General features: G+C 36.0%; 1 protein-coding gene across 5 annotated transcripts; it reads right to left on the bottom strand.

Annotated features, from left to right (window-relative positions):
- Positions 1-12,969: 12,969 nt before the first annotated feature.
- On the bottom strand, positions 12,970-26,533 carry LOC126874464 (uncharacterized protein CG3556). Of its 5 annotated transcripts, XM_050636559.1 has the most exons (8): positions 26,459-26,533; positions 26,184-26,248; positions 23,334-23,441; positions 21,921-22,164; positions 20,561-20,808; positions 18,172-18,561; positions 15,501-15,992; positions 12,970-13,903 (listed from the first exon to the last, which is right to left on the bottom strand). In XM_050636559.1, the coding sequence occupies exons 3-8, from the start codon at positions 23,413-23,415 to the stop codon at positions 13,842-13,844; spliced, it is 1,518 nt and encodes a 505-aa protein (XP_050492516.1). In that variant the 5' UTR covers positions 23,416-23,441; positions 26,184-26,248; positions 26,459-26,533; the 3' UTR covers positions 12,970-13,841. The 5 variants fall into 5 exon arrangements, with proteins under 5 accessions (XP_050492516.1, XP_050492511.1, XP_050492513.1 ...); XM_050636554.1 differs by lacking the exons at positions 26,184-26,248; positions 26,459-26,533 and adding an exon at positions 25,545-25,887; XM_050636556.1 differs by lacking the exons at positions 26,184-26,248; positions 26,459-26,533 and adding an exon at positions 24,181-24,527.
- Between the last annotated feature and the right edge of the window lie 72 nt (positions 26,534-26,605).

Genomic DNA, 26,605 nt, shown 5'->3' with positions numbered 1-26,605 from the left:
TCAAACATTTCTAATATACTTAAGACTTGCAAAATTCATTAAATTTTTGGAAAAAGACTTGCTATTTGCTTCTTTGAACTATACATATACGAAATTTAAATAATAATCGTCCAAATGTTTGTGTAGGCGTATAAAATTCATTGTATACCTATTTGAAAAAATGTTCAGTGTATGTTTTAAAAAAATCAACTAATCGTAAGGAATAGATTCGTAGATTAATGACAAATCAGTCAACGCTAACCTAAGCAATGCAACGCCTATTGACGTGTATATTACGTAGTCTGTTTCTGAGACGTTGTGGTCATTTCTTATCAAATGTAATTATTAATTTAATCTTTTTAATTGTCATTCTTTTCAAATATTTGTAATATATATAATGTAACACCAGAAGAGAATTGCATTAGAAGAATACGTTATAGAATGATAATTTTTCTTGAGAAAAAGCAACATACATCTAACAAAGAAACGTCCAATGTGATTGAATGAATACGTCGCCGATAGATTAAACTGAACCGAACTCATATCGTTGTACACAACGTATTACCATTTAATTAAACTATAAATTAACAACACCAAAATCGAGACTTCTTAAAAAAGCGAGGACTGCGCGCGGAGACATAACCATATTCCTCTTGGAAATGGTAGTGTGAAAGGAAACAGCCACCTCGTCTGCTTAGATGGTGGTAGCTTGGTAGATGAGAAGAATCCGAAACGATCGGATGACGGAGAAAGAGGTAGTGCGCGAAAGAAAGAGAAACTAGAGGGAGCGTTAGCTAGGCGAGCATTAAATCGGAGAAAGATAGAGCGAAGATCGCAGAGCGGCAAAGGACGGTCGAGGTGGGGGCAGGGATAGACGGGTGGAAAACGTTACGAGGGATCGGGAGAGAACGCAGCGGGTGTTGGCAGTGCGGTGGGAGGGAGGGAGGGTGAGAGGGTGGGAGGGATTGGGGAAGGAGACGAGTACGATAGCGGCGCTGCGGCGTAACGACGCTATAACGCGAGCCGCCGGGTGATTACCTACCACCTCCGTACCCCGTTTACCCTCGTGCGTCGAGCGGTGCGCTTGTCGCACCACGCCACGCCACGGCACGGCACGGCACGGCACGCCATGCCAGGCCGTGCCGAGCCGAGTCGAACCGAGCCCCATCGCGCCACGCCGCGCTGTGTCGCATCACGCCACACGCCGCGCCGCCTCGCCGCGAGCCACGACATCAGACCACGCCGCTGCCACCCTATCCTCCGCATCCTACCACGCCATGCTATCGCGTTGACCGTACAGTGCCACTACCACCGCGCGTCGGTAGCTCTCGGATGCTACGCCATCGACCCGACATTACGCCCTACGAATTCCTCTCCCTCTTCCTCCGTCTCTCTTCGCCTCTTTCGCATCCTGTTCTTCTCAGCCAAGTCCGTGGTACACCGATCGTGGCCTCGTGCGCCACTGTCATATGTGTTGATCGCGACAGCCGCGTTCCCGTGTCGTGGTAAGCTCGACTAGAGAGGAACGTCGACGCCGTAAACGCGACGCCCTCGTAACGATGCCACCGGAGAGGTAAGAGGAGGCGAGTTTCACAGCGGAGTGGCCTCTAGGCACGTCCGTATCTCTCGCATACCTTGCCTCTCGCCCAGCTCCGGCGTACTCGGAACGTGCATGTGCGGCTTCGTTTAGATGTGGTAGAAGCCTATCTAGTTGGTCAGCTCTCTGGTTCGCCGACTGTAGTAACGCGAATCGCTCGATTCTCGTTAGACGTTTCTAATGTGTACTGTCTCGTTGCCACGCTAATTTTTTCTATTCTTCTTTCGTTCCTGTCGATCGGAGGAGTTCTTTCTTTTCTTCTTATTGGATTATGATTAAAAAAGCCACCAGCATACGTAGAATGTTTTTAATAATTTCTCATCACCTTTTTATTTTCTTCGGTTTTTGCTTTTTCAAGGATATATAATTAGAAAAAAAGTATTTTTCGAGGTTTTTAAAGAGACTGACGTTTACGCAGAGTTTAACCCCCGTTAAAGGTTTACTGCAGTATTAATAACTGTAGCCCCTATTCTCTCGACTTGAAACGTTGAAACCGATGTCTATGGACCTGGCAGGCGAAGAAACCTTTTTCTTCTTTTAAGCTTTGCTTCCACTCTTACTGTCTGTTTCCTCCTTTTGCCTTCGATTATCTTTATTTCGCCTTCTCTCTTACTCTCTTGGCATTTTCGTGAAACGCGTGGAAATTTGGATTATACGTAAGTTCAGTTTGAAACATTTTGTTTCTCCTTCCACGCATTTTCTATATCTTTACGAGGAAAAAAGAAATTATCTTCTTGTTTGATTTCAGAGTTGAACGTGTGTTCTTTTCCAACTCTTTCAAAATAATTTCCCAAAATATTCAAAATATTGGTCGTCGTAGCGCATGTTAAGATATCGAAGATATTAAAATATTTTTTCTCTTAATAATTGTACCCTGGACCTCCACGAAAGTCTTATCAGCCATTTTTAAAGGACAGCATTGTCTTTCGGTAATGTTATGTTAAAATTCTCCTGCTCATTCACAAAGTGACATTAAAATCGAAAAATCTACAAAAAGCTAGGTATCATGTTTCTCCTCTTGCACCGATCTTCACATATAATCGATCAGTTGATTAATCGACGGAGCTATCGTGAGAATAAAAGCGAAACAGAATGAAATAACGAAAGATAGGTGAAAATAAACCGTTTTGGTGAACGCGCCGCACGAGTTTCTGAAACTCCAGTACTCATTCTGCGGTACTTGATACCAGTATTGCTTATTGCTTCGCGCTAAAGATAAAAGTGAAGGTGCCTACGATACATAATATCGCGAGACATGCCAGTAGAGGCCATAGCTACGTGTTGCTAGTTTCTCTCATTGTCCATTATTTTAATTTTGTTACTGATCTCAAATCGCTAATGATTTGCCAGTAATTTACCAACACAATATTATTTATCAACTCATAATACGAGTAAGCTGAGAAGTTGCGAGTTGTGGGTTACAGACTTACTTCTTCTCTTACAATTTTACGACAAATACCTTGTATAATTTCCAAGAATTTCTTTTAAAATTTCATTCCTTTTATCGTCCAACTTGTTGATATTGAGTTGTAACGAGTATGAATGATTATATCGAATTGAGAAAATTTCATAATAATAAATGGAATAACTACTTCGAAATACGATAAAAAATGCAGTACAGTCGCTTTTAATATCAATTGTTATCGTGCAATAATGAATGACAAGTTGATCTTTATCTTTCAGATATGTGAAACTATTTTAATGTCTTTTCTATTTGATATAGTTAGACCAGTAACCCTGTCTATTGTAGAAAGTAAAACATGTCCGTTTACGTATAGAAATAGAAGCCATATAAAAAAATGGAATATCTGTTTGTAGAATTTTTTATATGTTTATCACCTAGCTTCATTCGTCTATTGACATAAATTATAGCAAATATCGTCTTTAAATAACTAACATTTGCTTAACTATTACTATTTACCACTGATTACTTAAAAATATTTGTTGACGTTGGAGAAATAGGTTCGAAAATGATCGGAAGAACGTAACAGGCTTTCGTAAGAACATCGTTAAGTTAATGTTTAAAATTTATCCCACGTATTATGTTTGTTAAATATTTCCATGTCTAAAATATACGTGTGTTTAAAGTTGAAATAAATCATCCTATCGCATATAGTCAAAGCCTGTCTTAGTTTCTTTCGTAAGTAATCATCGATATTAAACAATTTAGGTAAAATTGCGACAAAGCAGGAGTCTGGATTTGAAACAATTTTTCAAAACCATTATTTCCGACACTTATTCCTATCGATATTCGAAAATGCCTTTTACAAAAACGTTTTTACATAATCTCTAACGAAGCTAGTTTTTATGTTATTCTCGAAAGAATAAGTCAACATTGAAACATTAATATAATCTTTAACGTTAAGGGAGCTACATATAAAAAGACGACCGGTTGTCTTTGTTGAAAATTGTGGATTTTTGAAGCCGAAATAATGTTATAGGAACACTAAATTTATACTGAGGATTAATATTAAAATAATGATATATTTATTTCATGAACGATTCCTTATATATTCATCGATACACACTTGCACGCGTCTCAGCACTTTCTTCCATACCCGACTGTTAACCGACTGAACAGTTTACATTCCTTTGTTTTCGAGACGCTGTGGACACACATACTTCCACACACTGATATTCACATACAAGCATCTCTACTACGCATTTAACCCAGTCCAGCACAGAAAATTATACATATCTCAACAGTCTTCCCTAAAACGGCTATCTTTAACACACTTTTTTACATCCGAAAATGCCTTTGACGATATCTTTTTATATATCCAACTTTTGACGAAGCTAGTTTTCAGCTAACCAACGAGAATGATACTTGGACACTGAAAAATTAACTCGATGTTGAACATTTTAAGCAATCTATATACATTATGAAGAGAACATTGTTTTCTTCTAGCATTTCTATTCGTTCGTAATCTTCTCGCTCGGCCTTTGTCTATTCTTCTCACGAAGTCAAGCATAAACTCATACACGGTAAGTGAGACTCGCGTGCAAGCACACCGTCGATCGTTTGGCGTGGATATGTATGCGCACTCGCGTAATAGCCTCGTTCCTGCCGCATTCGATGCTAGATACGTGAGACGTCGCGTAGATCCCTTCCAAGAGTTTGGCTCTGTGCGATAAACGATGCCGTGCCACGCCAGCCTAGGTCACGCTAGATGTGGTCTGGCGTGGCCTCGTGTCGTGAATCGGCAAGGGAATGGTCAGAACAGAGAGAACCAGAGAGAACTAGAGAGCCATCGTAGCGTGGTATAGCAACGTGCTGTTGGCGGCACGATGACGCGGCGACGCGGCGCTAACTTAACAGAGATAGCTCCGTAATAGTGTCAGAACGATATAAACCCTTGGAAAAGAACGAGACGAACGACAAAATCGGCAGCCTTGACGGTTTCAACTCAAACTACGAATCGCCGGTTGTTACCGTTAACAAGTACACTGGCTCGCGAGTCGCGAAAATATTTCAAAATATTTCGCTTACCTATAGAAAACTCTCAAGTGGATATCCTAATAATTGTGTTGGTGCAATGTGGAGCCGATACGAAAATGTACACAAATGTACACTATTAGGTTGTCCGAAAAGTTTCTTTCGTTTCATAAGGTGATAATGAACAACAATTTCTGTTTTATATTATTTTATTGAATTAGGTATGATCTATTTCTATTATTATGTTCGTGCATAATTCAATAAACTAACAAAAAACATTGTGCGTGTATTATTTTCTTATAAAACGAAAGAAACTTTTCCAACAAGCTAATAAAATTTCCTTTTCTACAGATAATTAAGCTTCAACATTTCGAAGCTCTTCTCATACTTGTTTCGATAACCGTTCGAATAGGGTTTATTTCGATATTCTCCAATCTTGTGTTTCATATCCTAACGAAAATTCAAGCACGAATTTCGACTAATACGAATTTCCGACGAACGGTTTAGTAGCCGGTCAGCTGGTTGGATAGTTGGGTGGTCGGAAAGATTGCGAGGGCTGGGTGGTTCGGTGGTTAAGCAGCCGAATGGCCGTGCGATTCGAGTAAAACAGAAGCGCGCGCTAGGAAAGTGAGAGGAAAAGGTAGAGAGGGTGAAACAGGAAGAAAAAGGAAATGGAAAAGAGAAAAGAAATAGGAGAGAGTGACGACGGTATTGGATGGTGCGTCGTTAACGATAACGACGGCCACCGATTGTCCCGACGACGCCGGTCTACACTCTGACGTTTCCCACACTATTACCGTTTTCCCTTCGCCCTCTGGCTTGACGACGACGACGGCGACGACGACGACGACACTCGGCCTCGAGCCGCCTTATTGCCGCGATAAATATAGAGCCTACTCCTCGAAACCGTCTACCCACTCTACTTCGACTTTCTTACTTTCTTCTTTCACCTTCAATTTTTTCTCTTTCTTCTTCTTATGCTCGATCTTTTTATCCTACCTTTCCTTCCATTTTGTTTCATTTTATTAATCTATGCGGCGTGTCTGTACCAAAAATTCAAAAAATAGAAAATTATCGGCGATATTCACCTTGATCCTCTGTTCTAAGCCCTATTTTCACTATTTTCGGTTTTTCCTTCATTTTCCTTATTTTCTGTCTTTTTTAATTCTATGGATCCATGCAGCGAATGTCCGCGGTAAAATCTTAAAAATAGCGATTGGTTCAAGTGCACCATTAGCCGTAAATGTGTGGACAGTTTGGCCGATTCGTAGTAACGATATGTAAAATTTGATCAAAGTGTACGAACGAAGACTATGACGTTAAATGAAAGAAATTCATGAATAAAGATGAATAAAAATTAAAAATTGCAATTTTCTGATCTATTCGGTTGATTTTGTTTAGGCAGAAGAAAAGGTGACAAAGAGAAGCGAGTAACTCGTTAGTTCGATCATCGTCATAGTAATTAACAGATTTCTTTCGGTGTTGCACGATGTTCAACCAGTTTCCGCTCGCAAGTATAAGTGCGGCTAGTTTCTCTTTAGAAGCCTCGACAGAGCGTCGTAATTTCAGCAAGAATAGAACGAGGTCGTGAACCAGACGTCCAACGAACAAACGTCAGACGGAAAGAGAAATGGCGAGGGGGAGGAAGAGAGAACAGCAGAGATCGAGAGAACGGGACGGAACGAAACTGTCGGGAGAGCCTTGTTACAAAATCATTTCGTCGGCAGTGCGATGGATCGATCGTAGCCATTTTGCATTCAAACCTCGAAATACCGTGTTGAATGATTAATTATGTATTGTGTGATTCCTTGTTTCTTTTCTTTTTCCTGGTTTCGCTGGATGCGACGAATTTCATTTACGATTAATGTTCGCTGTCTACTAACAATCAGACTATCAAACACCGATGTCTTCATAACCTTAACATGCATGCACTGCCGCTCATAAGTGTCCGGAGACTTTGGTCGATTTATGTTTGATGATTTAATTTTTAATAGAAATAAATTAATTTAGGATCAATAGTCAGAAGCCTCGCTTGCTATCTTCTCATGGAGTATGAACTAGAATATAAATAGTACTTGTTATGTGCATAGTATAGTAATTGTTAAAAAATATAGCAATGCTTTTTTTTAGCATTTCTTGTATATAGTAATATGTATATATATGAAATAATATAATATATATATTTTTTATTAATGGCAGTATGTTGTATTCATATTGGGAATCTCTCTGTCAATATAGAATATAGAATATCCTTCTTAATTTGTCTTACAATTAAAGAATTGAAGTGTCTGGAGATAAAGAGAATGCAATTGTAAAGCAACAAAATGATTCTCTAAGGTATGGCAATTACAAACGCCAGTTTTTTATTGTACATATATACATATATTGACTTTTGAAAATTAATTTAATGAGGTTATAACGCACCATTATACACAGGTAGCTATGGTGATAACGAATTATGAAAAACCAAATCATTGCAGTTTCTCTTGGAATATTCACTTCTCATGGAATATGAACTAGAATATAAATGGTACTTGTTATGTCAATAGTATAATACTTGTTAAAAAATATAGCAATAATTTCTTTTAGCATTTCTTGTATATAACAATATGTACATATATGAAATAATATAATATATATATATATTTTATTTTTAATGGCATGCTGTTTAAATGGCAGTATGTGGTTGCATTCATATTGGGAATCTCTCTATCAATATAGAATATAAAATATCCTTCTTAATCTGTCTTACAATTCAAGAATTGAAGTGTCTGGAAATAAAGAAAATGTAATTGTAAAGCAACAAAATGATTCTCTAAGGTATGACAATTAGAAACCCCAATTTTGTTATTGTACATATGTACATATATTGACTTTTGAAAATTAATTTAATCGGGTTATAACGTACCATTGTACACAGGTAGCTACAGTGATAACGAATTATAAAATATCAAATCATTGTAGCTTGATTTCACTGTAGTTTTTGTAATTAAAGTTAATTTTGGATCAAGTTAATGTTTCTGCACGTAAGAATAGTTTGACAAATGTTTTCTAGAACATCTATAAAATTTCAATTATTTGGAAATCATTCTTTCAGAGAAATATTCTTTTTTCTTCCGATTAATAATTTTGTGGTTTCTTTTTCGTAACCATCCGTTAAAAGTCGTACAGTGCGCATTTTACGGCGTGCGATTTAAAGCAGAAAATACCTTAAAGATGGTGATCCCTTTAAAATAGAACGAGTTTCGTTCGAAGCAACTCAAATGCGAAATTTGAATGTAACGCAATCTTTTTTCGCGTTTAAATAAAAGAAACGATTAAGAGGAATAGAAAATTTGGAATTGGAATATGCAATTGATACGATGAATTAGTTGTTATATTTTTTTTAATAATATACGATAAGAAAATAATTTCTCATCAATAGATAAATAAATCGCCACGTATTTATAGTATATACAAAAATAGAATCTTCAAAAATAAGATTTCTATTTTTTACGGTTTAACCATTTGCACCCAGGATGACAGTTGCGCTGTTATAAATATAATTTTCATAAACGTATCCGATTTACAAAATTATTGGAGAAAGATGCTTTTTCCCTTCTTAAAAACATTCTAAACTGATCAAAAATATTCACGCACATTTTTTAGCATCTACATATATATATTTAGAAAAGAACCCAACATTGAACGTATGTACATATTACGTGTACTATACTTGGCTCACTTTTGCCCCAATGAAAATGAAAACAATCGAATAGGCGGTTTTAGAGAATTTTAGAGCACCTTTAGAGCATCGTCAAAGCATTCGGATGTTCGGTTTCCAATTCGCCGGGCATTCGTTATTTGTGCTGCTTGGCTCGTTTACACTCTTGTTTCTAAGTTTTTTAAAGCTGATAAAGGACAAGCGTTCGCTCATTTGGTCTAAACGCGCTACATGTTTTGTCAATACCACCTATTGACAAAATCCGCAATCACTTAGTTGCCAACCCAATAGTAGATATTATTGACACTTTTCGTTCGTATCTTCCATAGCCTGCGAAGGTTCTTGTGTGTGTGGCATTTTTATGCTGCAATATTTTTATCTATACGGTAGCAAGTCGAAATTTAAACATCGACTTACCACGAACCGATTACATACAAATTTTTCCAGGCGAATGTCTCGTCAACAATTTCCTGGCTAATATCTCGCCAGCGTAGATATCTGTTTCATGTTTTTCCCCCTCACGCCGGTTTTTACTCTCTGTCTGAGTTTTCGTTTTCCCTCGAACGTATGCATCGATCGCCTGTACACTCTTGCTGATCCTCGTTCACCATATCCGCATAATTGCCGCGATGTAATCGATGGTTATAAACAGTAGAAAAATGAGAAGAAGAAAAGAGAGCAGAAAGAGAAATGAAGAGGCGAGTTTCAATGAAATACAGTAGCTCACGAAAGTATTCGATCACTTAGCACAGAACATTTTTATGGATATACTAAGATGTGCATTATACGAAACTGTTTGACATTTCGTTAACATCGCTATAGCGATGTTCGCGACTGTAACATTGTAAACACTGTAAAATTTGAAATCAGTCTGAAAATGTTGTTATTTCTGTATTCAGAGGTAGGATCACAATAGCTATTATTTTATTCTTTGGATAAATCTATCACACCGTTCTGAGCCGAAAAACCTTTATCGCACTTTCTTACATGGACTAGGGATAAAAACAAAAGAACATCTTAAACCTATCGATTAAATCTATCGATTGTATCTAGAATTATCTTCTAGTTACTATTTATTGTAACTAGCGCATCTGCATTAGGATGGCGAACGCGAACTCACGTTGTCATTTTTAACAGAAAATGTATATAGAGGTTATGTGACATTTATTGAAAACTTAAAAACTTAAAAAATTAGTACACAGCATGAATTGCAGCCTTGAACATACGATTAATCCCAAAGATGATTTCGCTGCATGTAGTAGCTTATTAACATAATAAATAATTAACTGTTCAAATAGTTGTGTGATCTTCAAAGTCTCAAAGTTTACCAATATAATCGCGACAATCGTACCTCTTCACAGTGCTAACGCGATTTTAAAATGTTTCTTTCCTGTTTCTTCTTCTCCAATTTTTTTTCTTTTTTTTTTTTTTTGTTAAGTCAATTATAGTTCCTTCGTCAGATATCGCTGTCACGAATCCCAATATAACTATTAAACATTTCAGATGCTCGGTTCAATTTCTACGGACGTTCCATTCGTTCGCGTTCATCGTGAAGGCGCAGAGCACTTTTACTGTTAAAGCATTCGGATTTTCGATCTCCGATTCGGCGAGCAATCGCTGAATGGCGAACGAATACTCGTTTATGCCTTTTAGTTACGAAATTTTGTCAGAATGGAGAAACGTGCATTCACACATTTGGTGTAGTCTAAACGCATCATAAGGACACATGACGCGAGAGGAATGATCAAAAAGAAAATTAATTAGTAGTGAAAAGGGGTTATACGACAATAATACAATTCATGAGGTTAAGTAAAAGGTAAAATGCCAAAGAATTGTTAACGCCTTTTACATATTTGTAAGATAATAATAATAAATTACGATATATAGTGGATTCCATTTATTTGAGCCACAGCAATTAATCGAGGTAACAGTTTATTTGGAACACGATTTAAAAAATAAAAAGTCCTAATCGAATAAATAGTCCTAGTTTTCTTCACTTTAATTGGGACAGTGTGCTGCTTATTTGAGACAGATGACTGCAGTTTGCAGTACTCTATACGAGAATGAGAAGATAGCAAACGGGACAACACAAGGACAAGAGTGGACTACTCCTCTCCTTCACTCTCCATCACGCTTCGCTATATGGTCTTGTTTGTAACGTAATGCTTTTGGACAAAACGAGTGCTTATCTGCATGATCGTATCGAGTCTATTAGAGCCCCCGCGCACTAATGTCAGTCTATTTTGTCGCTGTCGCTCACATAATGCAGCAAAACAGTTCTGTTGCTGTTTTCGCCATGTACTTTGAAAAAACTGCAATAATTTGTACTTTTCTCCAGCGAACGATTGTTGAAACGAAAGTATTACACGCTATACTGTGCGATGATCCAAGAGCTTGTCCTATCAAATTTTTCGCTTATTTTCGAATCTATATAGACAGTTTTGATGAACTGTTATTATCAATAAAGCCACTACTTACACACATATGTGTGTATAAAAATACAACGTTTCGATTGGTTATACCCCCGGAAGAAAGTTCTTCTTCCGGCGTCATACGTATACATATAGAAATGCTATTTGAGAGACAGTCTTATCGCTAGTACGCGTAGTTGATCAATTTTATGAGACCAACGATAACAGGAAAACAGATCAGTCCAGTTGGTAAGTCTCGAGAATAAAATAGTCATCATACAGTTGCGTCCTCAAATACGCACACATCTGTACGCGGTCCATATAAAAAGATATAAAGTAATATAAACGAATGCCCTTTTCGTAAGCGATCAAAGTGGTTCTCACCATTGTATTAACAATATATGTATGTATGTATAGAGTCTAGAGGTCTGTTACGTAGGATAATGTTGAGGACCCTGAGTATTGATGATAACATTCATAATAATATTAATCGTCTGAACGCTCCTTTAGAAATAACCAATCAGACCCGCGTTTCTTTGTCTTGCCATTTTTTTTCGTAAACACAACATAGAGCGTTGCTTATGTGTTGTATTTCACGTTTGTTTCCACTTGCTCTAACTTTGTCCTTGTTTCAGAACTGTCTTCAACTAGTTTGTTTATTTTATAACATTTTACGTATGCACCTACATACACACACGTAGTAGGTATATATGTATATATGTATGTATTTATATATATGATACGCTAGTCCCGATGTATTCCAAATAACCGGAATTCACTGGACATATTTAAACTTTAAAGTCAAAATTTATATCTTATAATTTATAAGACATTGGATAAATAATCTATATTGTATAGATTTATTAGGATTTTACATGAGAAACAGATCTGTGTCAAACTTCCGTTTATTATTGCAACTTATTACTGATAAATCGAAGTTACGATGCTGATAACATTGAGTCAATCACGTACTTACGGTACAATTTCAAATAGCTGAATATGCGGCTAACGCTAGGATCTAAAGCAATTTATGCAAGTAATTAATGCAAAATAATTAACCTTCTGCTGCCGTTTAACAACGTAATCATTTACATCGCTGCTATGTGATTACTTTCGTCAATTTATATTAGCGATACATGTATATGTTGCTAATGTACAATGACATGCGTATGTTGCTAAACTATATGAATTAATGGTTAACTAATAATCAAAAACAATATTTCTTATCCCCTTGTGAAACCAACAGATATACAAGAGGCTACAAAAAGTATTTATACGTACCCTTATTCTCCAATGAAGCGCCTTTTTATTAGGTTCTGCATATCATTTCCATCAAAGTATCAAATTCTTGCGATCATATGAAAGTATATACTATTAAATGATGTAAAATTTATTGTAGTCAAATAAAACTAGATGCAATAAGAAATACAATGGTGTACAAATACCTTTTGTAGCACCTACACATATACCACAAGAAATTTAAATTGTTTATTTTAAACCTTGTTAATGGTATGTGAAATTAAATATACGATTCGTCCAAGTGTTAGTCGATTTTAAATGTCATTGATAGAATTAATCACAATGGTTTCTCTATCAACTTTTAAAAACCCTTCTGTAGGTCACCTATTCCAAGAACTGTGTATAACGAACTTCTTAACCCTTTTGAAACAAAAAGTTTCTTTCAATAATAAATACAACGACAATAATGTAATAATACAATCTATGATACAAACGAGTCTATGAAAAATATATTAAATATAATTTTTTAAATAAGATATGCAGTTCCATGTACAATGGTATCCTATGTGTATGTCGCAGTTTTTCGAGGGGATAAAACGCCATGTACAATTTGTAATTTGACATTTTATTCATTCCAAGAAACAAAACATACTGTATACATATTACAACGTTAGGCAAATTATCAAAAACCGTCGATCGAAATATATTCTTCCCCCTGGAGGAGAAATTTCTTTTTCGTGTATGTTATTTATCGTGGCAAGCAGACGTTTCGTCTTGTAGCGCAGGAATTCGGTGATTATAAAGCAATTGCGCAGCAAGATACCAAGAAATAGGTTAGGTTACTAATATAATATAGATATGGGATTTATTGAAATATCAATCGATACGTTGATACTATACGTCATACGTTATCGCCATATCGTATAAGTACTTAGGTACAATGTGGTTGTGCATTGCAGTTTCATAGAAAATATGCTGTTAGCTTAAATTACGATACTCATGGTATTTTCGTTATTGCCCCGTACCACGTCAGTCCAAGTAGCGATGTCGTGTGTCGCCAATTCGCCAATTCACCAATTCATTGAATCGGCTCCGGTTTAGAGCAGAGTTTGAGAAAATCAGTCACTGCCAGCTCTATTTTCTTCGGCACCCTCCTAAGAACATGATATACGAACGATGCGAAGATGTTCCAGGAAAATGTCGCGTACAGTGTTGTACGTGAGTTTTAGCGATGGCAGTGAATAAAGTGAGCCCTTTTCACGTGACTAACGATAAGAATTTTTACTCTTTGCTCTTGCATCATTCTCCTCATTCCTCATTCCTCAATTCTCTCTCTCTCTCTCTCTCTCTCTCTCTCTCTCTCTCTCTCTCTCTCTCTCTCTCTCTCCACACACACACACACTCAAAGTAGTTCCGTTCCTTTGTCTCCTTCTGGTTCTCGTTTGATTCAACCGAAAATCAACATGTTGCAGATTCTCATAGCTTTTTATACCAGAACAGATAGTGATCTCCCTCGCTGATCTGTAGGTCATCCACACCTAAAAGATTGTTCTAGTTAGAGCATAGTAACGGTGTTGGGATGATGATATGCATGTACATACATATGTCGATATGTCGATATTAGGACGAGGAAGTGACGCATGAAGTACTCTTGGTATTAAGAATATATGTAATATGTATATAGGGTGTTCCATGTAACTGGGACAAATTATAGCTATAGTAAAAGGTAAAAGATAGAAAAAAATTTCATTAGACAAAATTAAAATCTTTTGAATGATACATGTTCTAGAGTAGGTGACTACTCCGAAGTTGATGACCTTTCGAATATTTTAAGGTCACCTCCATTTTTTCAAATAGATCTATATACCCATTTGTTTATACACCAATCGTTGAATCGTTGTATTCTCTATAAAAAATATATACATATACAATAAAATATATAGATGGAAAATTGCTTAGTTTAAAAAAAATTTTAACATTAATTTTGTAACATCTTATTGTTATCGTATAAAAGACGAAGAAGACGATGCAGCACTTGTATGTTTATGTTTTCCATATCTTCCATAAACTCGATTTAATGAACTTTATATAAAATTGAAATATCCTTTAATTCTATTACTTCTGTATAGTGTATAGAGAATCAAAAGACACAGCGATTGATATGTAGAACGATTTATAAATCTATTTAAAAAGTAGAGATGATCTTAAAATCTTTAAAATCCTATCACTTCCAGAATGGATACGGATATACATACACACCGAACAATGTATTATTCGAAACTATTTAATTTCGTTTAACGAAATTCTTTTCTACCTTTTATCGTTTCAGAACTATGTATAACTTGCCCTGTTACATGCGACACCTTGTATATTCGAATCTAAGGAAATTTTAACAAGAGACGCCAATCACCCAAGTCTGACACCTCGAGTTTGATAAAGCTTTGTAAATTCATACGTAACGTGAAAAATATTGTACAAAATATTTTTTCATATTTAGAAAGTCTCAACAGCCATTACAATTGATGTCGAATATTTTTTTGAGATACCTTGGAAATCTCAATTAAAGATAGAGGAATTCTATAAATGGTTGAATTTGATGTTATTCAAGTTAATATTATGACGAGCAATATTTTTCAAATGTTTGAGAGGATGAAAGGTACATTTAGCCTCAAAATAAAATACAAAGACCATTTTCGTAATACCAGCTTGATTGACGATACCTTCTGGTGCATCATAACTGCTTTCCAATGAAAGATAGAAAACGTGACTTATCATGTACTTTCTCTATAGTCTTCGTACAGTGACTAACGAAAGGAAGAAATTTTTTATATATTTTCAAATTACTAATAAATAATAAATAGTTCGTATGTTAATGGAATAAGCAACACGACATTTGAATCCTCCCCTTTTGTACAAACCAAAACATACAAATGTAGTGCCATATCGAAATATTGAAAAATTAATAAGTAACCATATAAATATACATTATAGTACAATACAAACATTAGAAATAGTATTATGAATATTATTTTACTTTTATCTTGATTATCTATGACAGTAAATAAAAAATAACAAGTTGATAATATAGTGGTCCCTTGATTGTACTGAGCAGTGTATTTTTCCGCTTTTACATACCCCCAGGTGCAACCAGTTGATTACCCGGTGGCGAGGCTGGATCTGGCGGAGAAGTGAGTCGATATAACAACCAATAATGATAGGACATTGGTTCCTCTTTGTAACCTGCTATCGTGTGAACATAATGCCCATTCGGCCATTCGGATGCAACAAATTGGAAATGCGGTGACATATCTGCGGCTAGAAGCATCACTTCGTAAAATGTTTCATTTTTAGATGCGGTCACTATCAAACTGTATGTCTCGTTTACGTTGCTGCCAACCCATAGAGTGTAAGAGACGTTCACCATAATCGGTGTTGCAGCGGTAACGATCATACCATCGGTATTGCTGGTGTTGAGCGTGTTTACTGCATTATTGCCATTGTTCCCGTTATTCCCATTGTTTCCATTAGTTTCGATATTCCCAACGGTAACATTACCCGCGATACTGCCTCCAGAAATTACAGATATCGATACACTGTCGTTGCGATTGCCTGGAATCGCCGCTGGCTCTGCGGCATTGCATTGAAATATTTGTAAAATTGTGTAACTGTAGCATACAGGTAGCAACTATACCGTAGATCGGGCTCGAAAAATAGCAATTTCACTTTGGAATATAATGCTATAAAAAAACTATCGACGCTACAAGAAATAGACTGTTTGTATCCCAATGCCTTATACAGGGTGCTTCAGAAAGTTGCTATCAAACTTCAGACGCATGTAATGTAGTACTCATCAAAACGAGCAAAAGGCGGCCCACGAAAATATTGTTAATTATCGGTACCATTCGCTTCACCGATATCGATGACTTTTCAATATGTTATAGAAATCAATATTTTGAGCATCTTTTTCCTATACGTGTAACCACCGCTCGATCTTAGTATTCGAGATATTTACAAAAACTGTCAATATTACTACTGTGAATTCTGCTTATAATTGCGCGTCCCTTACAGAGTCAGCGTTATTATTGATGGGATTATTGATGGGCCTAACCAAAACCTGTATAAATTACAAACAAAAGATATGAATCAGGTTAGGCGTTACAATATATGCGACCACCGCATCGAGGCGAGACTTAAGGTTAGTTAATGCAGACATATGTATACGCTGTCACGCATGCGCAATTGAAAATTCGCTGTGAAGGAATTCACTGTGGTGGTACCGATAATTTTTTGCCAATGTCTCGGAAACTAAGGCCGAGCGACGGTTTATATGTACATATAGGAAAAGTTGTTTAGAATCATATCCCGATAATACATTCAAAAATCATTCAAATCGATCAGATGGATAAGGTATCGATAATTACTGGAACTTTTTATGCGTATACATATATAGGATGATAAAAAAGGGAGGTTCGTTACTCGTAGGGTTAGGTTTTGAAAAGTTATTCAAAATGTAATACGCTGCCCCGTCATATACATACATACGTATAGAAGGGAGGTAACGACGCGTATATATGCGCGTCTCAATGTCTATGTGTCAAAACAAAATGCCAGTGAGACAATTAGAATTCCACGTCTAAGAATTTTAGAAAGAATATGGAATTCTCTGATATGAAGGTGTCAAGCGCATGTAGAAATGGAAGGAGGACATGGAGAGAATCTTTTGTAACCAGGAAAAAAGGGATGTCAGTCGGTTTAATCGAAACAAAGTTGTTCACAATTTTAATAACATTGATTTTTCGACCCACGTTTATTAGAACTTTTCTCATCGTTTGGCGAGTACTATCTGCTTTAAAAATTACGAACCTCTTTTTTCTACCACTCTGTATTATACAAAACACTTTGAAGTCTCATTAACTATGTAAAGAGACACAATAATCGCGATCATATTGATAACATTTAAAACAGATCTGAAAATATACGTACAAATTACGGAATGTCTATTAAAAGCATACACTTCGCGAAGATAACCAAAGCATTTGAACAGTCAATTAGTTGTTATATTAATAAGCCATAATACATATACAGGGTGGTTGGTAACTGGTGGTACAAGCGGAAAGGAGGTGATTCTACGCGAAAAAAAGAAGTCGAAAATATAGAATATAAATTTTTTTTTAATTTTTTTTTTAATTTTCCCATCGAAACAACGATCTACAGTGAGATCCGTTATAACGAGACGTGATAAAGTGCACGCGTACCGAGCGAAAATTCAAAGTCGATTTTCTCGAAAACAAAGCCTCGAACGAAAAATTTTTATTCTATATTTTCGACTTCTTTTTTCGCGTAGAATCACTCTCTTTCTACTTGTACCACCAGTTACCAACCACCCTGTATATGTAGTGAGTCTTTAGTTATTAGTACAAGTATTAGTCTTTACCACTAATTGTACTATTATTCATGTTGTATACTAATTTTTCAATAAATTTTGCAATAAATGTCTTGTAGGTTGTAGACATATACATTTTCACATTGCTTTCAAATTCAACTATTATGATCGCGAACATCGATATAACGCTAGCAAAATTTCAAAGAGTTTCGCATAATGCACATAATATATCCATAAAAAAGGTTCCGTAGTAAGTGTTCGTGGGCCAAATAATTGAATGTATTGTATTTGACTAAATTATTCTATGCTCATACGCGATAAGTTACTACATTACTCGACGAACGATTACTGGACGTGCCTGTATGAGCCTTTATGTGTATGAAGAGGAAGAAAAGAGGAATGACGAGTGGGAAAAGTACTTACCATTACCACTTGTAGTGAATTTCGGTAATGAAGTTTCGCTAGGTCCTTGTCCGCAATCAAGCGTTCTGATACTCGCTAAACCACGTGGTGTCACTCCTAGAAGTGCTTCAGCGGTCGCGCGAACATCACCAGCGAAAGAACCATCGGCTCGTTGCTGATTGGTTAACCATGCTAAAGCAGCTGATCTATTCCAATTATCAGCAGGCTCATTTTCTGCTTCCTCGAGGGCTTGCATTACTAAGGCCGTTGTACGAACGTCTCCGAAACTACCATCGAGTCTTTGCTGTTGTGCTAAACCAATCGATGGTTTGCGCACAAAATGATGGAGATTTCGATGTCTGTGGTCCTGAACGATGCACCTTAAGGCTAAGATTACCATTGCGACGGTATCTAAGATCAGAAAGAGAAATTATGAGATGAAGGAAAGTGATTGTTTTGAGAAACCAATTCGGAAATAGTCTAACAATAAGAGCTCTTTCATATGGGGCTATAAAAAGTAATCGCACGTTATCGTATTTATTATAGCACTTACATACTTGTTAGAGGCAATGCATTTTCTTCACGACGTTGTAGCAGATAGCTCGCCGCTATCTAGCCTTACCGTAATTTGTGACTGGGCCGAGGGCTCGGGTAAGGACCTTGGCAAGACGCTTGAGTGCATGTTTGAAAAGTCGATAGCCGGCGCGATCCCATGGCGTTGAACTATGAAACGAAGCGTCGATGATACGACTGTTTAGAGTTTATAGAGCTTATAAAGAGGATGCGTAAGGTAGTTGACTGACGCGACGCAAGGTTGCATTGCCAAATAATAAAGACTTTGTCTAAATCTAAAGTCTAAAGAATTTGGCCAGATGAGTAGGGAAGGCAATGATACCTTTTTTGTAAGCGGACTGTGACTGTGAAGGACCGCGCGATACTTATCTCTCCAGAATCTTGAAGGAATAAACCTATCCTGACAAATTTCTAGCTTACTAATTAATTAGATACAGGTATATACTTTCATATGTCTGCAAAAATTTGGTACTGAGAGAATGAAATGTGTGTAGAGCCTGATAGAAGAAACGCTTCATTGGAAAATAAGGATGTTTGCCAATACTTTAGCCAATGTATATACGTATATCATAATACGTGTGTGAGATATACTTTCGAGACTAAAATATGGGAAATACTCATGTGATACAATATCCATTTAATTCTGTAACAGGATGTCGACCATTTGCTCTTGAGTGATACTTCATTTCAAGCAGTCAATTATCCATTATATTAATAAAGCGGTAATAATATTCAGTGAGATCATAGTTAACACTTATTATGTGCTTAGATATACGTTTGCAATAAATATTTCGTAATTTCTCTGTACAGTAGTGTTCGCTTTTGTGTTCAGATTTGCCAATTCTTGGAAATAGAATCTCGATGTACAGATCCCTCTCTGTACACGTTATAACATGTTGCGACGTACGTGTCGACGCCTAGGTTTCATGAAATTTACATCAGCATCAGTTCACCTCGACATTACCAGTTCTTCTCCATTTGTGATTATGCGTGATACCGACGTTGAACAAGTGTTTCGAAATGTCTACTTATTTTCCATATATTCCAGTGTTATTATGTTGATTACAAAAATTAAAAAATTAAAAGTCTGAAAGAAATGGGCATAACGATGGTTAATGGAGACAAAGAGATTTTTTAATTCAAAGGATTGATAAACAAAATTCAACGATAAGAATCCACTGTAAATTATCTTCGGCTACCTTCAATGGTATGCTTGGTATGCTACCCTCTAGCTCTACGCGTTGAAACTTGCATCCAAATCGGGCTTTGCTCTCCACTTAAGATCGGATTCTGATTTTTGCATCCATACAAGTTGCTTTTGATACCGATTCGCTGATATGGAACTACATGAATCGTAACATGTATCGTGAAATCTAAGTATCGATGCATCGCAACATGTCTCAACGTGTACAGGAGCCTTTACGTTGCTGTCTCATTGTCTCACTGGAGGCCGCGTGCTCCCGTGCCCGATATCAATATCTCACTCACATTCGTTCTTTCGTCTTCCCTCGCGATCAGGTAAATTTTCAGAAGTCACCAAACCAGATATGCACGCAGATTTACCTCAGACTGTGAAAGCTAAAGCGAACAATACTGTGAATTTTCCGATTGGTTTCATATTGCGATACATATAATTATGATACTCGTGTCTTATTGCGTTACTAACGAAATTTTAAGAAGCTTTGTATAACACGCGTCATCTGTATATTCATAGAAACCAATGTTCGAACACAAATGTTTGTAAATACTTTCATGAGCCTGCATATCCCCATATAAAAAAACTCTTAACAACTCCGACGCAATCAGAAGAATATCGGGAAACTCTGAAGGCACTCACCCACATTGTGATCCTGAGCAGCGTTCGCAATGTCAAGCAATCGACGTATCTGTCTTTTCCTTACATGAGCTTGTGCGTTGCACGCAGCTAGCGTTGTAAGGGCGAATTCATAATCGGTCGGTGGTTCGTGATGTTGAAGCGTTCCAATCAAGTCGTGACCGTGAAACTGTCTTGGATCCGTGCACATGGCGTTTAAGGCAAGAGTGTAGCGTGCTAGTCGAACCGGTGAAAAACCAACTTCTCTGTGTCTATAGAAAAATACTGTCATTATTTTTTCAATGAATAATAACAAATCTGCGGATTTTTACGCATTCATGCGAAACTTAAGGATACAAAGATATACGGAACGCATACAAAATACAAAACTGTTTAAAATATATTCAAAATGGAGTATTCGCTATAATTTTCAATAGGTAAAACGCGTGTTTGCTTAAATTCTACTTCATTAATTGGCTGTATGAAAACATAAATTTGCAAAAAAGAATTATCTAAGTAATTATCGATATCTCACCCACCTCATTTCGATCATTTTTAAATACGATGAAGAAATCAACATACTTGATTATACTTACAATACCTGCAAAATACTGTCGTTACCACTATACTGAATTCTGTCTACAATTGTGCGTTCGTGACAGCGTATATTGTCAGTATTAGTTGCCAACCGTTTCACAACGGCGCGGTATATGGATAAAACAAAACAATTTTTGTCCTTTGTTTAACGTTCATATAGGTTTGGATTCGACACCATTTTAGGGGACCGATGTGAGGTGACCAATACTGACACATAGGCGCACGATTATAAGCAGAAGTCACAGTAACGACACACCGACAGTTTTTTACGAATATTTTGGAAACTAAATCCTAACGACGATTGCATGTATAGAAAACAGTTGTTCAGAATCATGTCCCCGACGACATATTCAAAAGTGATCGAAATCGGCTGAGCTGAGCGAGATATCGATAATTACCAAGATCTATGGCCGAATAGTGATTAAAGAATTTTGGATTTTAAACTTTCACGGTGTTTACTAGATGACAAATATTTTTTGACAGACATATTTGTGATTCTTCGGGTTTCGATCCTGCATCTAACAATACATTGCGCTTTATTTTATTCAGACGTTCCTCTTCGGAGTTCCTTTTCACTTTTCTGTCTATTAAAAGATACGTTCGAAACTCGATGAACTGCAAACATGTCATGATGTTTTGACTTCCTAGAGAAGGACGAACATGAATAAGGATTGTTTTTGCTATAGTTATAAGTCACTCAATTGTGAATGTCATCCAACTACGTATAGAACCTTGTTCTTATCTGTACTACCGATTGTGAAACTATTAAAAAACGAGTATTTTTTACCTCCATAATAGCAAGACTATTTCTAGCTCCATTTGTTTGCTGCTAAGTTGCAGTTCGAGGGGAGCGGCAGGTGCAACATTATCCTCTCGCGAGAGATTGCTTAGTCGGAGGACCAGCAACACTCGATGAGTGTCGTTTCCCCAACCAGCATTTTTATTTCGTTGACTCCATAACCATGTAGTTGCTCGTTCCAAAATGTTTTCCGCATCAGTATCGCTTGAACTGGACTCTGTGATGCTTCCCACTATAAATTTAATTAATTGTCTGTTAACTTTCTTTTATTCTTATTATGTATCATGTACAATGACTCATAAACGTATTTGGACACTTATACAGGGTGGTTGATAACTGGTGGTACAAGCGGAAAGTGGGTGATTCTACGCGAAAAAAGAAGTCGAAAATACAGAATAACAATTTTTCGTTTGAAGCTTCGTTTTCGAGAAAATCGACTTTGAATTTTCGCTCGGTACGCGTGCACTTTATCGCGTCTCGTTATAACGGATCTCACTGTAGATCGTTGTCTCGATGGAAAAATTAAAAAAAAAAATTTTATTCTGTATTTTCGACTTCTTTTTTCGCGTAGAATCACCCCCTTTCCGCTTATACCACCAGTTACCAACCACCCTGTATATAATAATTTCTTGTAGAAGTATTATCTGTGTGTGGTGTACGAAACATTTTGAAATTTCATTGGCACTGCAATGATCCGATAATCGTGAATGTATTGGTGAAGTTTGAAACAAATACTCTTTTATAAAATACTCTTTTCATTGTTTTAACGTCTAAAATCAGGCTTACAAGTAACCTCCCACATTTTCGAATAGTTTCTATCGTAGATTGTAATATATAAATCGGATGAAGAAGATTCTTCTTTTATTAACAGAAATTCCATCGACATTACTCCAAGCAGTGAATAAACATAATTTAATTGTAAATGAAATGTAAAGAAAATATACATTATATATCATCGTTCATTTTTTTAATAGAATTCAACAAATATATAATTTATTGAGTTTACAAGAAGATAGTAAGTATTGTTCCTAATGATTAATTTGATAGTTTAAAAATTATGTAGAGACTACAATGTGTTTAGAAAAAGAAGAAGATCTTTCTTCGTAAAGAAACTTCTTTCCGTAATTACCTTTCTCATTTCTTCGAATAATTTATTATTGATTATTAATTATTTATACTAATAAATTAAAAAGTTGAAAGTACATATTTTTCTAATAATATACCAAAAATGTAAAAAATATGCAAAAGATCGAAACAACAAAAAAATTGTAGTCATTTTATAAATCATTCTGAATTCTTCGTCTCGTCACTGTATTACACTATCAAAGGGTTTATATCCAAATCGATGTGAACAGATGAGTCACGAGTATAAAGGGTTAGAACTGCAAAGAAAAACTATACCTTTGGCATAGGCCACATTCAACGTGCACAAACACGCTAGAAACAGGACCATTACAGCTGCCATACTTGCTCTTCCCCACATTTTCACCGACGATCGCACGATATTACCTGAAAGACAACAAATATTAACAATAATTAAAACGTTCCATTACTTTTCTTCGCCTGATTTCACCTAACGGCTGTACACTGCGTTTCATAACTATGAAACCACCCTAAAATTTTCAATTTGAGGCTGAAATATTCTGTAGAGAATATCTTCAGATTTGTTTCAAATTTTACCAATATAATACCTACACAATCAATACAAATATCATATATATATATATATATATAATCCAGTCTCATTACTATATTATACTGCGGATTTTGAAACGTTTAAAAAAAATCTCAAACTAATTTAAGAATTCGCATGATATCCAAAAATACAGAAAATTTCCAGAAAACAGAATGTTCGTTACAGTGTTTGACATTTTGAATTTGTAAAACAATGTTCTATAAAGCTTTCATTTTTTTCATTCTATCGATAAAAATACGAACGAATATCGCAAGTCAACCCGTTACAGTGCCAATGAAATTGCAAAATATTCCGTATACTTAGCCACAATATACCCACAAAAAGCATCTACAAGTTCATTCAATATTTATACACATTCAAACATTTTCACGAACCATCTGAGTTCTCTAGCATTTTTGTTCTTTCCAGACAATACGTGTAACCTGTCCTTTTCTAGGGAAAAGTATCGTGCAGCTTGTTTTTGGGGAAAAAGAGAGAAATGACGAATCGATTGAAGATTCTTGAATGATTTTACAGTCATGAAACACAGTCTATGACGTTATTAAATATTACTTCGTATTCACACTATTACTTTCAGCCAACTATTCTTATATTCTTCGGGATCTTGAAAATCGCTCGATCATTCGTTTCCTTAATCGGGACCCGATTGCCGATACGAGTGTTCAATGATCAAGGCCAATGATTGTATTCGCCTATATCAGCAATGATATGTATAAATGTGCAGAAAGTTGACAAGTAACGGTCACACCGGCAAAAAAGACACTATCACCACCGCGGCCACGTTCGACGTCGCTACGCCCGCGGAAATGCTACTGGGAACAACGCGTGGGAATATTGCGTGGGATCGATATCGCGGCATTCGCCATCCTTCCAGCCGATGTACATATATACACGCTACTCTCTGACTGTATAGGTAAATACATGTGCCTGTGTTCTCCTTTTCTCTGCTGGGGCCTAGTTGTTCGCCTCTTCCTTTTCATGTCACTGTCTCTTATCCGCACCTACTTGCCAACACCACTGTGTTCTCTTCGCACCCTCTGTCCCACCTTTGCCACAATTATTATCATTTCACTCCCTTCTGCTATTCTTATCGGCTTATCAACTCGATGTATGGGCATAGTGTATAAAATTCGATTGCTTATGTAATAACTTAAAGAATAAACAAATTTTCCAAACGTGTCCCACTGCAAAAATGGTTTTCGACGCTGTGTGTATGGATCCGACTTTTTTGAAATTTCGTTGGTTTTTTTCATTTTTCAGGCAATCACGGCGAAGGCTACGAAATCTGTTATCGATGAAGGAACCATGTGTTTATACGTTCGTGATTTTAGATTTGCAGTAACTGAACTACAACGACAAGGAAATTTGTAATAGGCTTGATAATTATAACTCACATTTCCTTCCTTTTCTTTCGATTTGTCGAATTTGTACGGTTTTGTACGATTTTGTACTCGAAATAGAAAAAAAATTACATAAAGTTTGGACAAGCACAAAAAGAAAAGAATAATTCCCTCTGCTTTCTACGCAGACCGCTTTCGCGTTCGATTTTTTTCCTTTTTTCAAACCCATTTTTTTATTTATTCGTTCGTTTGATTCGACGTAAAAATTGACAACATTTAGATACGACACAAAAGCTTTCATTGATTTTATTCAAGAACTACCTTAGTATTAATACTAGATAAAGAAAGGATAACAAATATAGTAACATTCATACTGAATTTTGTCCTTTACCATTTGATCTCGTCTCATCGTGTCAACTACTAAAATATTAAAAAACGAAATCGAAACAATTCTATCCTCTAACAGATTCAGCTCAACGGTCAAGTATTATACAATCAACATATTTCAAACAAACATAAAATACCAAAATTTTGCAAATACACATGCACATTGTGCATAATATACAATTTACTTACCTTATCGAAAACGTGCTAGTTAAAACACACGTCTTTGAACGCACGTTCACTTAAATGTTTAGGATATTTTTCGGTATTAATATTGCCTAAGAATACGAGGGTTGGAGTGAGGCACGTTGAATCGAACAACTACTGTTAAGAGCGATGCAATGAGAGCGCATAAGGGGTGCAAAGGGTTTCAAGATCGCCCTCTTTCTCGCCCGTTATTGCAGCACACAGATTGGCGCGCCATGTTTAAGATCGCGCTACAGATACGAAATAAAAATAACATTTATTTCGTGATCCATGAAAGTATTTAGACACTCACCATGAAAGAAACTTTTATATATTATATTATATATTTTACATAAATTACGTTAAATCTGTAATGAGATATGATTATCATGATTAGATATATGATAAAATTTGAAATCAATACAAGAATGTATATACATGCAAGTAGAGAAGTTACAAAACTTTATATCCAACATATGTTTGTAGTAATGTATTTAGTAAACTATTAATATACAGCGCATGAATAGACATCTTAAACATAACAGATCCAATGTTGATCCTTATTAATATGTATAATTGATAGTTGATTGTTTCAATTTGTGATTTCCGACAAATATAGTGACTATAAAAAATATTTGTACTTACATAACCTTATCTTCCGATGTAGCGTTCTTTTAACTAGTCTTGCATTTCATTTCCACAGTTTCTTTGTAGTTATATGAAAGTACTACTAATGATAAATGACATGAACTTTAATATGTAATTAACATGAAATTTAATACTATTAATTTACTATTGTACTTAAACCTAACTAATTATTATATAAGTAAATGTCATAACAAATACAATAGTATACAAATACTTCTTTTAGTCATTAATCAAGCTTAACGTAATCAATATCACAATATCAGATGCCTCACCCTGTACGTGTCAGACAAAGACAATCATGAAATGTACGAGTATAACAAATGAAAGATAGATAAAGTAAACATTCGTAGATACGAACAAATAGTCAATGGACACTTTTTCTGTATAGACAGAAAAAATTTGCTAGTTAACCAAAGATA

The sequence above is a fragment of the Bombus huntii genome, chromosome 16 (genome assembly GCF_024542735.1).
Source record: "Bombus huntii isolate Logan2020A chromosome 16, iyBomHunt1.1, whole genome shotgun sequence".
NCBI lineage: Eukaryota > Metazoa > Arthropoda > Insecta > Hymenoptera > Apidae > Bombus > Bombus huntii.
Note: the sequence above shows the minus strand (reverse complement) of the source record. Positions and strands in the feature narration are given on the sequence as shown.

Bases quoted from the DNA above. Each gene is read 5' to 3' on its own strand.
- LOC126874464 (XM_050636559.1), bottom strand. From the start codon at position 23,415: ATGTGGGGAAGAGCAAGTATGGCAGCTGTAATGGTCCTGTTTCTAGCG. The intron at 18,562-20,560 runs GTGAGTGCCTTC...TTCTGATCTTAG, and splicing joins TGCTCAGGATCACAATGTGG to ATACCGTCGCAATGGTAATC. The intron at 13,904-15,500 runs GTATGTAAAAGC...ACAATCTTTTAG, and splicing joins TCAACTGGTTGCACCTGGGG to GTGTGGATGACCTACAGATC.